The sequence below is a fragment of the Pleurodeles waltl genome, chromosome 1_2 (genome assembly GCF_031143425.1).
Source record: "Pleurodeles waltl isolate 20211129_DDA chromosome 1_2, aPleWal1.hap1.20221129, whole genome shotgun sequence".
Classification (NCBI taxonomy): domain Eukaryota; kingdom Metazoa; phylum Chordata; class Amphibia; order Caudata; family Salamandridae; genus Pleurodeles; species Pleurodeles waltl.
In genome coordinates this window covers 76967751-76983410 of record NC_090437.1, presented here as the reverse complement: position 1 = coordinate 76983410, position 15660 = coordinate 76967751, and the positions used below count along the sequence as shown (strand labels likewise).

Sequence of the window (15660 nt, the reverse complement as noted above, 5' to 3'; positions counted from 1 at the left end):
CCTGTTTTTGCGGGGGAGGCACCTGCGTTTTTGGTCCTGGACTCAGAAGCCATCTAGGGAAACCTACCAAACCCAGACATTTCTGAAAACTAGACACCCGAGGGAGTCCAGGGAGGTGTGACTTGTGTGGATCCCCCAGGGTTTTCTTACTCAGAATCCTCAGCAAAACTCAAATTTAGCTGAAAAATAACATTTTTCCAATATTTCTTTGTGGGATCACCGCATCGGCACTAATTTCCTACCACCCAACATTCCACTCAGTCTCCCGATAAAAATGATACCTCACTTGTGTAGGTGGGCCAAGTGCCTGTGACAGGGAAGAGCCAAAAACATGTTAAAATTGAGGGAGAACCAAAGCAGGTCCAAAAGGGCATTTGACAAAAAGCGTTTTTAGGCTGACAAGTGGGGCAGAATTTTTATTGGTATAGATGCAACAATGCTGGGTAGTAGGAATTTTGTGGATTCCTGCAGATTCTGGAAAGTTCCATCACAAAAATGTGGGAAAAATGTGTGATATCAAGCAAAGTTGGAGGTTTGCAGGGCATTGTGGGTAAGAAAGTGGCGCAGGGTGCATGTGAGGCACACCACCCTGGACTCATCCAGATGTTTAGTTTTCAGATGTGTCTAGGTCTCATAGATCTTTCTACATGGCGGGGTCCCAAAGTCCAAAAAGTGCAGCCCTCACCATTCCAAGTGGGACCATTTTGAGAGTTAGACAAGCTCTCATGCCCCAAATGGAAAACCAAAACCCAACATAATCAAATGTCCTCTTGCTTGCAGTTGGGATAAGATTTTTTAGTGTGTGAGGGGAGAGCTGCAAGTCTCTTACTCCCTTCAGTTGGGGTGGGGGCATAACCATGCCCATTGTCATGGGATTACCCATTAAATCAAACTTCCACAGGAGCAGATGCCTTTTACCAAACTCCCTCCAACAGATGCATGCTCAGACTTTACTGATTATCTGAGCCCTGCATCCGCTAGGGGGAAAGGGGAATGGGAATAGAAAAAGAGAGACCGCCTCCAGATGGAGTTCCAGTCTGTGTTTCCCACTTGAAGATAGGATATTCAGTGTGTGCTTCTGTAACCTGCACCTTTCTTGTTATTGGGATTTCTTTAAAGGAAGGACCTGCAGTCGGGTGATAAGAGCATAGATAAGTACATTCCTACTGCGCATTCAACTGTTCAGCCATTCACATTCACCCAATTCTATTGTTCTTCTAACCTGGATCTTTGGAGAGACTAGCCTCTCTCTAAGAGAACAATGTTAACTTAATATCTTCTTTTCTCCAGGAGTCAGAGGTATCCAAGGTTCTCTGGAGAACAGTTCAAAGGTTCACAAATATACAATCTACTAATGTATTTTACAGGAAACGAAAACTCCTTCTCAAGGTTCAGTTTTCTCAATCACAGTCTCTAGAAATTAGTCTGAGCACTGAGATTTGTCTCTAAGACGGGCAAGTCTGCAAAGCGAAGAGTTTTTGAATATATATGTACATATATATATATTGGCAAGTCTGGAAATCATTCAAAAGGATTCCTTACTGCAGTTGCTTGAAGTTCTGTTAAGCCGAAACGAATTCTCCTCAGAAAGCCAACAGCCAGTTATTGGAAGAAGAAATAAATTCAGCTTCTACAGAAGGGAAAAAGTAGCTGGTGTGCACACCGTAACAAGAAAACTAATTAATTACTCAAAACGGGAAGAATTCTCTACAAAATGAAGCACTCCAGGAACAATGCTCATTCTTCTCAGAATGACAGTTAAAGTGCGCAGCTCCCAGAGAGAAACAGCTGGAGGGAAGCGTCAGCACAAGACTAAGGTAGAAACACTAGAGCCCTGACCTCACAAAGATTTGCGGCCACCATCTTGAATGGCAGTTAAACCTGAAGAAGCTAGTTCTAAGAACAGCCTCCACATGAGCCACCTGGAGTGAGGATGCCGCTGCGACCAACGTGAGTACAAGCAAAAGGGGAATTGTTTTTGCTGATGGAAAAGCTTATTTAACACTGGCAATAGTTTTCCTGACACCCATACTGGTTTGTAGCCACCACCCCACTATTTTTTTTTTAAATCCCTGGCATCTAGTAGGCTTTCTGCCCTCCACTTGGGGAGTGGATCGGGGGTAATTGCCCCATCTGCCCACTGCTGGGCAGAACAACTTTGTCCCCATTTATTTGGGATGGGGGTACGCCCATAACACCAACCTCTGTTTTTTTAAACAACACATTCCCTGTTTCTGGTGGGCTTTCTGCCCCCCTTGGGGGCAAATGGACCTTACAAAAATAGGCTGATCTGCCCCCAAGGGGGGCAGAAATGGTCAACAGTAATGTGACCCCATGGGGAGCGACCCTTGCACAAGGTGCTGCCCCTCCAAACAAAACACACATACACACCAATCCCTGGTGCCTAGGTCGTTTCCGCCCCCGCTGGGTGCAGATTGTCCTAATAGAAATCGGCCAATCTGCCCCCAAGGGGGGCAGAAATGGCCTAAAATAAATTTGCTCACGAGGGGAGCGACCCTTGCCTAAGCGGTCACTCTCAATCTGTAAAAAAAATAAAAAATCCCTGGTGCCTAGTGGTTTTGCCCCCCCTTTGGGGCAGATTGGCCTAAGAAAAATAGGCTGATCTGCCCCCAAGGTGGGCAGAAATGGCCTAAAATACAATTGCCCCCCAGGGGAGCGACCCTTGCCTAAGGGGTCGCTCCCCATCTGTAAAAAATTAAAATTAAAATATCCCTGGTGTCTAGTGGTTTCTGCCCCCCTTAAGGGAAGATTGGCCTAATTAAAATAGGCTGATCTGCCCCCAAGGGAGGCAGAAATGGCCTAAAATAAATTTGGCCCCTAGGGGAGTGACCTTTGCCTAAGGGGTCGTTCCCCTTTTGTGAAATTGTCATGAAAAAAAATCCCTGGTGTCTAGTGGTTTCTTCCCTCCTAATAAAAATAGGAGGGCAGAAACGGCCTAAAAACAATTTGCCCCCCCCAGGAGGGGACGCTTGCCTAAGGGGTCACTCCCCCCTGTAACAAACACATTAAAAAAACCATCCCTTGTGTTTAGTGGCTTCTGCCCCCCCCCCCCCGGGGGCAGATCAACCTAATTAAAATAGGCCGATCTGCCCCCAGGGGAGGCAGAAAATGCCTAATAAAAACATGCCCCCCAGGGAAGCGACTCTTGTCCAAGGGGTTGTTCCCCTTTATTGTTTATTGCAAAAATAAAAAAACTCCCTGGTGTCTAGTGGGCATTTCTGCAGCCTGATCGCTTTACGATCGGGCTGCAGAAATGCACAGAAAGAAATGGAAGGAAAGGCCTTTCCTTTCCTTTCATGTCTCTCTGCCATCCCCCACCACCCCGATCGGAAGAGAAGTGCTTTCATTTTAGCTTCCAGCGTGATGGCGGCGGCCTCTGATGAGGTCAGTGCATGATTGCGTGCTGACGTCATCAGACGTCACTGGGGGAAGGGTGGGGGGGGTCGAGGTGGAAGGAGAAGCGATTCCCCTTCCATCCCTGCCCTAAGCCCCTGGGTAGAGCGCTAGTGCTCTCCCACATGGGCCTGTCCCAGGACGTAATGGTTACATCAGTGGCGCCTCAGCGCTGCGTCACCGGACGCAACCATTTCGTCCTTGGTGTTCAAGGGGTTAAAGATGACTGTCACAAGGCGTAACAAAGGTCCCCGCAACCCCTTAAGTGTGGTGGTGGGAGGAGAGCCCAGCTCCAGTGGGCCACCTCAGCACAGTGCAACGTACGCAGGCGGCAGGCTGCTGACTGCGTCCAGGGGGAAGAGGCCCTAACAGGTACTTTGCAAGGGGACCTCTTTCAGTTTGTTACATCACTGGACTGTCATCCTAAACCTAACTATGTGTGCCAGTCTTCTGTTCCAATGCTTTAACAGAGAACAGCTTTCTGCTGACATTTCAAAATGAAAACGCCTTTTGGCAAACAGAATCCTTCTTTTGCAAAAACATGTAGTGACAATAAGCAGTAGATTAAGCCGTGGCGGGCGGTAATTTTTAGAGGGACGTGGGAGGACAGGTCACACACGTACACATACACGCCCACTCACACCCATTCATTCACACATGCATCCATTCACAACACTCATTGCCAAATACTCAAACATACATGCACGCACCAAACATTAATAAAAAAACACACACACGTACCTGCAGCGCTGCCTCGGAGCTCCCAGGAGGGTTTGGACTGCTGCCTTCCCTCATAGGCTGACCTTAGGTCAGGCAATGAGGGTAGGCAGCAGTCCCAACCTTGGCACAGAGTGGAATGAGTCAGTGAGACTGCTGACCCCACTCCACTCCGTGACGAAGTGTTACTGATTGACACTAGACCCTTTGGTGCTTCAGCGTTTAAACCTGAAGCACCCAGGTTCGAGGCAATGAGTGATGCTGCTCCTCATCATCGAGGGGGAGGGCCTTGAGGACCTTTGATGAACTGAGCTGTGATATCCTCAGCCCAGCAAAGTTTAGCTCTTTTAGCAGGAGCCTGAGCATTTAGCACATGTCTAGCTCCTGGCTGCCTGACTTTAAAGTGAGGAGTGGCTGTCAGGCTGATCTATGCTTAGCCTGACAGACCCTCTTGAGGGGCAAAAAAAGAGGGGGCATAGACCCTCAGCCCCAATGGACCAGCCGCAGCTGCGATTAAGGTTCATTCTATACCATGGTACTCTGTATTACCATCATCATCATAACTTTTTTTCGATCAACATTATCATAAATGTACAACCAGCCATAAAATCATCACAAAAAATATACACATGGACAGTCAACCATACATCGATAAACCAACAATACTGAAACTTCTAATGACTATCAATTTGTACTTCGTTTTTGCAGCTGAAATAAATTATACATAAAAGACGCCAGGGTTAAAAACAAGTATAGAAACACATATTTTTGCAAACCAACAGTTCCACAATTTATTCGGTATACGCAATAATAAATATTATTTCCAGAAACGGTGGGAGACTTCCCCAGGGTGGCTAGGTTACAATGGTTTTGATGCTTAACAACAATCATTTGATTAAAACAGAAAGTTAGATCATTCTCTTAAAATTTGGATACAGAGCACAGATGGCTGTATACAGACCATTATCAACTTGGGGATCACATTATAATAAAACAAAAAAAGCAATTTCCTCCATCCTAATAATAACTCAGTAGCTTAAGATGTTTCTAATAAAGAACTGATAGGTTCTCAAAACAGGACTGCCTTGCAGCATACACATGGCAATGCTGTGCGAGAGCAGAAGTAGCAAAGTACAGCTAGTGTTATCAATTTAAAAAATCACATTGTTTCAATACATGGCAAAGACTGTACAAAAGTGCATTTTAAGGCAATTGAGACCAGCAATAAGCTATAATTATATTAGAAAGAAGGCTAAACTAAAACCACACAAGCTTCGTGCTTAGAATAAAAAAATACAATTTGGTCATTTGTTAAGATACACTTACACTGTCAGCACCAAGCTGACATAAAGAATCTGGCAATCGAGTATACCTAAGAATCCTGAAAGCCTCTTTATGTCGAATAGTGCTGAACCTCCTACACAGGGGTCCGATCCACTTTGATCTTTAATAATGATATGCTGGACAGAAGAATAAAAAATGAATGAATGATTCTGATGCCTCTCCACAAATGAGGCAAAGGTAATTCCCAGGCACAGCCACTGACCATTTGCTGCAAAACCTTTTCGTTAGGAGGGTTCTGTACCTAAATGGAATAAACAGTTTGTGGGCGAGAGGGGCCATAATTTCCTCTGATGAGGAATCGTACCGGGTTTTACATCTAAAAACTTCAGAGGTTAAAGACCCTCTGCAATTGGTTACACTTTGAGCCAACAGATATTCCCAATATATTTCTTTCAGATCTGCTTTGGGGATATAACCCATTTCTTCTGGAAAATCCAAAAATTTCTGTAAAACTAATCTCCCCAGTAATAATTTAACAAAGTTCAGCCACGGGATGTTATGGACGCATGCAGGGGTCATTAGATCACTTAATCCCACCTGGTATGTTCCTAAAGCTGCCGTTGTCCACAATCAGTACCAGTAAATCAAAAGCCTACACTCTGCCTTCAGGGCAGTTCCTCAATGAGCCAGATCCAAGCACACTGGAGACATCGGCGTGCTCGCTGGAAGACCCATGGGTTATCTGCTTTCGTGGGCATAGCGTTGTAAAAGCATGATGGAAAGATTATGTTACAAATCCTACCTGCAATGTCACAAAGCTCTGCGTCGGAAGCATTGGCCAGTGCTTCCTCTAGTTCTGGCTCCAGAGTCACATTTTCAAACACTGGGTCGACTGGCTGCTGTTTGGGGATCCACGCCTTACCTGAAAACAAAATCAAAAGCATAGGATGAGCCACGACTTCCTACTGGTTGGTGGGGACTGGTATGCAGGCCGCTACTTACCAGTCACTAAGTACCAGTTTCCAGAGAAAAGGGCTGGGCTAGTCTTGGGTAATGGCACTTATCAACTACTCCTGCATTTCTCTAAATATTTGCATGAAAGTGTAAATATGCAATTTTACATGTACACGGTAATGAACACCCATGAGGTAGGGATAAACTAGACACAAAAGATATTTGTGTTGATTTTAGTATTTATCAACTAACATTGCCAATGGCTTTTTTGACTAAAATATTACAGTTAAGAGTAAAACCGTTTCAGAAATAGCCTCAAATAACCTGTACGTGTAAGCCAAGAGATTTCTCGACATAGAAATAGCATTTTCAACATGGAGACAAAAATAAGAAGTTAAGACACGTTTGCACCTTATAAATACCCGATTCCCTAAAAATTCTTCAGTTTAAGCAAAACCAATAAAACATACGTGTTCCTACCCTTCCAGGCACAACGCAAAATAGGCTCCTGTCGATCCCTAAATAAAATGAGTAGCTGTGGAAACCTTAGGGGTAAACCTATGACGTGTAAAAAAACTATTTTTTTCTGTGCAACAGGTCTTTGTTCTACCAGGTGGAGACACCAATGGCGAGCTATGATATTAAGTGGTACAGTCTAGAAGGCGGTAATAGTGCGCGTCAATGGCATTCTGAACAGCCAGTAAGTCTTTTTTTCAGATTCATATCTGGCCAATCTTATACAAGGCCAAAACTCACATTGTAGCTCCTCAACTCAGATATTATTGCACAGTTATGCTTAGAATCTCCTGGAATGTTTTGCTATGCTACCTCACATATACCTTATTACAATTGCAACCTATTGGTAACTTGGAAACAATTCCACAGACTAAGTGAGAAATTTGCAATAAGTTTTCTAAACGTGTTTAACCGTACATCAGGTAACGCGTGACAGGCCACTTCAGAACACTTTCACCGGAACACATTTTAAACTCCTAACTTCTACCCTTAAAAAAACATGAAAAAAAATCCACAGTAAAAGTTGTTATATTTGGCATTGCACCAAAAACAAATATTATCCTAGTTTAGTCAGCGCTGGAACGGGGTATGTAGACAATGTTTCAACTGTCCATCTGGCGGGCCTTTAGCAGTCCACAACGAAATTCTTATTTTTAGAAGGAAGTCCTCTTCTTAACTTTTCATACTTGCCAAGTACATGCAATAAATGTTTCAATGGAAGACAGTTTCTAAGTGTCTTGGAATTGTACTAAAAAAGAAACACGCAGGGTATGAGCACTGTCTGGTTTGTATTCAATATTTTCAGATCATTCGTGTACACATCCACACACATAACCCGATACACAACACAATTGGTACACCTACGTTGAACTCAGAGGCTCAAAATGTACCATTCGTGGGCTCAAAAGGTAATTAGTGATTTGCACAATCACGATCTTCGGACATTTGAAACCTGACTTACAAATATGCAAGTTTGGTGCTTTTCCTTACAGGATGTTTGTAGGGCTAAAAGTGTCTCAGAAGATGGCCAAGGGTGTTGTCGCTGAGAAGGTAGTAAATACCCACTAATGTCCACATTTAGAGCGTGGTCGATTAATATAATACTGTTAGAAATTGGGGCACAGATTTACACTTTTTGGTGCAAAACTGCACCAATGCAGTTTTGCACCAAAAAGTATAGCACCGGCTTGCACCATTTCTGAGTACACGCCGGGCACCGTATTTATGGAATGGTGCAAGCCGGTGCAAAGGGTAGGTTAGCGTAAAAATAAATCTATGTCATTTTTGGATGCAAAACCATCCATACCACATGACTCCTGACTTAGAAAAGACAGGAGTTAGGCCCACCACCCCAATGGGTCACCTGGGCATGACCATTGCACCCAGTGCCATGTAGGGGGTCCTACTTCAGGGTCCCCAATGGCACTTTAAGAAAAATAAAAAATACTTACCTGTACTTACATATACTTACCTGGGATGGGGGCCCCATCCTCCGCTGTCCCTCTGGTGTGGGTGGGGGTGTCCCTGGGGCCTGGGGAGGGCACTTGTGGGCTCATTCCATGGTGTTCCACTATGGACATAGGCACACAGGTCCCCTAACATCAGCCCTGACCCAGGCGTTAAATAATGGTGCAAAGCAGGCTTTTCTACATTATTTGACCGCTCCTCCCCCGTGTGCGATTTTAGCATGGGGGATAAATATGTGGCTAAGGCCATAGAATCATTTTTTGAACGGGAACGCCTACTTTGCATCTCATTGATGCAAAGTAGGTTTCCACGTCCAAAAATGACTTTAACTCCATAAATTTGGTGCTAGATGGGTCTGGCGCCAAAGTATAAATATGGAGTTAGATTTGCACCAAATTTGCATTAAAAAAATGATGCAAATGTTGGTGCAAAACAAGTATAAATATGCCCCTGGGTCTCTAGTTGGCAGAGGTATGCACCCTGTCCAAGTAAGGACCACACTCTTAGGCCCATAATAATACTTTTTTAGCGCCGCATTTGCGCCGCCTTTTGACGCAAAAGCGGCGCAAACGTACAAAATACAATTGTATTTTGTAAATTTGCGCCGCTTTTGCGTAAAAAAGCAGTGCAAATGCGGCGCTAAAAAAGTATAAATATTGGCCTTAGTCAGGGTAAATGAAATACACACCATAAATTAACCTGTGCTCACCCTCTGAAACCTTAGCACAGCAGTCAGGCTTAACTTGAGAGGCAATGTGTAGAAAGTTTGTGCAACACTTTAATTACAGTAATTCAGCTCAAAACACCACAAAAAGATTCCACTACGATTTGGAAAAATAGAGAATATTCATTTGAGTAAAACAAGACCAAAACAAAAAAACTTCAATAAGTAGAAGTCGAGCTATGAATTTTTAAAGATTAAGGCCCTCATTATGACATTGGCCCACTTACCCCCATGCCGACTGCCGCCAACATACCGCGACCACGGCGGTAAACCGCTACCCATATTATGACCCACACATAGCAATCCGTCACTATACAGACACACACACAAGTCCGCCAGCCCAAGGGGCGTGGCCTGGGACCAATGGAACTGCACGCGTAGTGCGGCGCTCTCGGACCACAATCCAGGCCCGAAGCTTAAATCCTGCCATAATAACGACCGGAGGTCTTAAAAGTTGAAGAGAAGTGATCGGAGAATATACAGCACGAGTAGAGACCGAGGCGATACATTTTGGGGCAGAGTTTACCAAGAAAACTACCCCCGACAACTCAGCGGCTGCCGTGACCTAAAATGGCGGCCGCGACAGAGCAGTGAACCCGCTGCAGCTGCAGCCCGCGGCTGAGAAGATACGAAGGTCCCGTGGAGGTGAGGGCCCCCACATCATTCGTTGGAGGGTACGAGGGGCTCAGACACCTTCGCCACAAACGGCGAGAGCAACAGTATGAAGCGGAACATCAGCGAAAGCGGCATAGCGTGGGGCCTTTGGGCCACAATCCAGGCCGAAGTTTAAATCCTGCCATAGTGACGACCGGAGGTCTTGGGGATTGAAAAGAAGCGATCGGAGGATATACAGCACAAGTAGGAACCGCAGCGCCCCACCCTGGAGCAGAGATCACCCGGAAAGCTCCCCCCGAAAACTTCGCGGCTGCCGCAACCCAAAATGGCAGACACGACAGAACAGAGAGCTCGCTGCGGCCGCGGCCCTCGGTTGTGAGGACACGAGGGTCTCGTGGAGGTGGGGACCCTCACGCCATCCATCGAGGAACACATGGGGCTCAGACACCTTCACCACCAACGGCGAGAACAACATCACGAAGCGGAACATCAGCGAATGCGGGTAAGGTGGTGCCCTCAGGCCACAATCCAGGCCCGAAGCTTAAATCCTGCCATAATAACGACCGGAGTTCTTAAAAATTGTAGAGAAGCGATCGGAGAATATACAGCACAAGTAGGAACCGCAGCGCTCCACTTTGGGGCAGAGATCACCCAAAAAAACTCCCCCCGACAAGTTTACGGCTGCCGCGACATAAAATGGCGGCCGCGACGGAGCAGGAAACCAGCTACAGCTGCGGCCCTCGATCCATTGAAGAGCGCAAAGGACTCAGACACTTTTGCCACTAACGACGAGAGCAACAGTACAGAACATCAGTGAATACAGTGTAGGGCAGCGCCCTCGGGCCACAATCTAGGCCCAAAGCTTAGATACTGCCATAATAGCAACCTAAGATCTCAAAAAGTGAAGAGAAGTGTCTGAGACCTGTTACAATGGTAAAACCAAAAAAACAAGACAAATCACCAGCGGGGGACTCCTCGCACACTGAGAATCCACCCCCAAAGCCCACCAGAGAATCGCAAACGGGGCACGAACAACAAGAAACAACTCTGGACACTGTGCTGCTGGCCATTAAAGATTCCCGGGAAGCGCTTGAGCGTAAAATCGATAACCTCACCACAGATCTTTCCCTTTTGCGAGACGACCACCGTAAATTAAAGGAAACGTGGGTTTGCACAAGACCACGTTGACAGGAGTGTTAGCGGGGCACAAAGGCTCATCCTCAGAAATTAAAGACCTGACCACCCGAGTGAAAACATTGGAGGCAAGGGCGGAGGATGCAGAAAACCGAGCCCGACGGAACAACATCAGATTGGTGGGGGTTCCGGAGGGGGCGGAGGCCTCCGCAGCTAAGAAGAAACGTAGCAGATCCCGGAAAAAGACCACAGAAGTGGCTCCATCGAAACGTCAATCACAACAGGAGATGCGTGATGCGGTGGAAACAGCAGCAGCATTAAGCGGGGGAGACTTCCACACACGCCGGACCCCAGATGCTACATCAGACGTTGACTCAAACTGCGAACAGTCCTCAATATCCTCCCAGGACACTCTCGTCGGCTTGCCTTTGATCACCCCAGGAACGGCGGACAAGATTATCTGACCTCGCTAAAAGAACAAGTTGGCAAGTGAGCGGACAATTGTGGGGGAACCTCAATCTGTTTAGGGACATTGATAGGACCCAACCATAAATATAGAGCTATAGGAACCTAGATGTCATTTCTTAACCGGCACATTACACATAATCGGGCATGGGGGAGAGTCCGGGACGCTGCCTCTTGGTCTCTGGCACGCCTCCCTCCAATAGGTTGATAATTAGGATTACAATAGTTGTAATGGTTTGGACGGGGAGAGTTGTAGATACCGGTCCTGGGGAGAGGGAGTTACAAAGGGGGTTTGATTTTGGTTGTGTTGTCTTCAGGGTTTATCAGGCACATCTATCTCGCAGCCCAAACGGTTCACACCTTAGATTACGAAACTCAATAGGTTTGTCCAGTAGTAGTAATAGAGCGGTGTTAACGGACCGCCTCCACACCCCTCCCTAAACTATGACCACAGAATACAAGATAATCACATGGAATGTCAGGGGCCTAAATAACATGTCCAAGAGGTACAAGGTTCACAGCTTTCTTAAACGAAGGGAAGTGCACATAGCTATCTTACAAGAAACTCACTTGTTGGAGCAGGAGATCAAGGCCTTGAAAAAGCGCTTGAGGGGACAAATATTCACCACTAACCACTCAGCATTTGCGAGGGGAGTGTTGATATGGATCAGACCAGGCGTTCCATTACAGGTTCTTCATACCTTGATCGACACTGAGGGGAGATACGTAGTGATATCTGGTAGATTGGACGGGAGAGAGGTAACTCTTGCGGGACTATACGCCCCAAATCACGAACAGGGAAAATTCCTAGACAGATTATCACTGATCATGAGCACACTTCTCACTAGCACTACATTAATAGGAGGAGACTTTAATTGTGTAGTGGATACCGCAATGGATAGATCGCACCCACCATTGTCACAATCCGTAACTCATAAAAACAGCACTGCACTTCCAGCAGTGGCAAAAACACTGGCAATTAACGGATTGTTGGCGCAAACTTAATCCCCCCAATAGAGAATACTCTTTCTATTCAGCAGTTCACGACCTGCATGTACGACTGGACACCGTTTTGGCATCTCCAGAGGTGCAATCTGTGGTGGCGAAGGCCAAGTATCTTGGCCGCACCATCTCAGATCATAATCCCTTATTGATCTCTTTGGCCTGGTGCGGCGAAAGACCTTTGATTCCCACTTGGCACCTAAGAGCAGAGTCACTTGAAGACGAAGCTTTTAGAACCCAACTGGGCACGCAGATTACGGAATTCTTCGAGAACAATGCTGGAATTGCCTCATCCAGATCTGTTGAATGGGAATCCTTTAAAACAGTGATCAGGGGATATTGTATTAGTACTACTGTGGGAGTACGGAAGGTGCTAGAGACAGAACTAACCGATCTCGAGAACTCCCTTAGGGAACTCGAACGTAAGCACCCATCACAACCCGGCCTCTCAACACAACTAGAAGAGACAAGGGCTAGAATAATAGAAACTAACACTAGATTGTCATGTTTCGATTACAAACAATTCTTGCAGAAGCAACATACAGAGGGCGACAGAGCAGGCGCCCTACTGGCATGGCTGGCCAAACCGCCCCAACTTCAAACCATAGTGGTGGAGTTAGAGACCACCCCGGGTATAAAAGTATATGGACAGAAGGAGATCAATACCACCTTTCTTAAATATTACTCAGAGCTGTATGCGCCTCCCTCCGAAGTACTCAGCGACGCTGAATTACAAGATCTGGGGAACCTCAACCTCCCGGCATTGAAAGGGAAAGATAGAATAGCCCTGGCGACTCCCATATCACTTACAGAAATAAAGACTGCAATCCAGAGTATGACAAGGGGCAAGGTCTCCCTCTGGAGTTCTACCTTACATATCAGGACTCATTAACCTCCCAGCTCAGCATCTTTTATGCAGAGGCATGGAATAACAACAGCTTGCCTCCTTCCACTACAGAGGCAATAATGATTCCCCTTCTGAAACCTACCAAACCCCCCACAGAAGTTCGATCATACCGCCCACTATCAATGATGAACTTAGATTATAAAATACTAAGCAGGGTACTAGCTAATAGACTTCTACCATATATGTCCTCATTAATCCATCAGGACTAATCGGGATTCATCCCTAAGAGAAGCACTGCCCAAAATATCCGTCGATTGATCTCACTCCTTCATGCCCTACCCTTTGACGCAAATAGAGCAGTAATCATCTCAATAGATGTCGAGAAGGCTTTTGATAGCCTACGATGGGACTACCTAGAACGAGTGATGCTGCAGCTAGGACTAGGAGAAGGGTTTGTCAAATAGACAAGGCTTCTCTACACAAACCCCACAGCGAGATTACGCACTGGCCGTACAATATCCCCTTCCTTTGCCATAGGTAGGGGTACAAGACAGGGATGCCCGCTTTCACCTTTGCTTTTTGCATTGGCAGTTGAACCTCTCGCCCAATCAGCTAGGTCTCAGAGGTTCTACGAAGGCATTACAATCAATGCTTGGACGCATCATATTGCTATCTATGCGGATGACATGTTACTCTTCCTCCGGAACGCAGAGACCGATCTATCAGGAGCAATGACAATGTTAGACAACTTTGGAGCTGCATCTGGACTCCGGATAAACTGGGGGAAGTCGTCCATTTTTTCAGCTGCTAGGGGTATCGAAGAACCAATGGACAATCGGGGTCTTCCGTGGTCCCCGTCCACATTCAAATATTTAGGGGTCAATATCTATCACTCCGCTGAGGATTTACTAGAAGGGAACATTCAGAGCACGATTAGGAGTATCAAAAACAGCATGATATTCTGGCAGACACTCCCGCTAGCGGTTACTGGGAGAGTTGCACTGATTAAGATGATAGTATTACCTAGAATGTTATATTATTTTGCAACCATCCCACTCATTATACCGAGGGTGGTATTTAAAACAATTTCGTCCTTGATTACAGGATTTATATGGGGAACCAACAGACAAAGGATAGCATTACGCACCCTCCAGAGAACAACAGCAGAGGGTGGTTTGGCTGTTCCTGACTTTGAATTATACTATTGGGCGAGCCAACTCCAATGGCTGGCGCGATTCATCAGAGCACCCCCAGTGGGGGAAGCACTGAGAACCCCTCTCCACTGCCCCCGTGATAGAATTCTGGGCATTCTACTAAACCCCAAGAAACAGAATAAAACACTTCTGATAGAATGGGAAGCATCACGTCACTGCTGGGAACAATACCTAAAACGAACACACACCAGAACACCGTACTCACCAGAGGCCCCCCTGATCTGTATAGGAACCGTCACAGGAAATCATGTAATAATGGGTATCACCCAATTCATGGCACTTCAGATCTACACCATAGGGGCTCTATATAATAACGGGAAACTATGCACTTATGCAGAACTGCAGGAAAGGTTCCAGATACCACCAGGGCTGTTCCTAACTTTTAACGCAATTGCTAGGACTTTTCGTAGACAATGGGGTACAGGACTAGAAGAGCCCCCCAGACATAACACCTGTGACCAAATATGCACTATAGGAGACCAAGGGAAGTTGATATCAGGGATATATACATCTCTACTAACCAGCATATGTCTTCCCTTAAACAAACTTAAGACCAAATGGCAGGGGGAACTGGATGTTACAATAGATGACACACAGTGGACCAGAATAACCACACACATATATACAGTTTCCAGAAATGCCAGGTTTAAATTAATAAACATATATGTTTATCATAGAGCTTACTTAACCCCCTATATGATATCAAAGATTTATGGTGTAGAAAATGCCAGCTGTCCCCGATGTGCAGAACTAGCAGCAGGGTTGCTGCACATGCTCTGGAGTTGCCCACTAATCGGGGACTACTGGATGGGGATATTTGAAGCACTCTCCACTTGCACGGGCAGAACATTATCCCGATCAGCCATGGTGGCGGTTTTGGGAGATTTCCCTCGTCCCAGCAAGCATAAAATCACAAACAGATTCATAGACCTGGCTTTGATACTTGCAAGGAGTGAAATAACTTCACACTGGAAAGATCCGAAGGGACCACAGATAAATCGTTGGAGAAATGCATTAATCAAGTGGGCGGAAACTGAAGGGACAGTATTACTAAGGGAAACACTCAAGGGCCTAGGAACCAGAGACAATGCTCAGCACTGGAACATGATACTGGACAATTTTAGAACACCTGACACTTCTAACTCTGATGCAGAGGCAGATTTACCAGAATCAGATCATGTATAGTTGATCAAGACATTCCTGTTGGAGATCGTACAAGAGACCAAATAAGTGATTCATTTGTGAACCGAACAAATACCTCTGTATAATTGATGGGAAGTGCGAAAGGGGAAAGGGAGGGGGAGGGG

At 45.9% G+C, this 15660-nt stretch overlaps 1 protein-coding gene across 3 annotated transcripts in view; it reads right to left on the bottom strand.

Annotated features, from left to right (window-relative positions):
* Positions 1-15660, bottom strand: part of TMOD1 (tropomodulin 1) — a 476820-nt gene that overhangs the window by 133496 nt on the left and 327664 nt on the right. For all 3 annotated transcript variants that reach the window (XM_069236536.1, XM_069236542.1, XM_069236532.1), the window contains exon 4: positions 6218-6337. In XM_069236536.1, coding sequence (XP_069092637.1) covers positions 6218-6337 — 120 coding nt within the window. The remainder of the gene's footprint in view (positions 1-6217; positions 6338-15660) is intronic.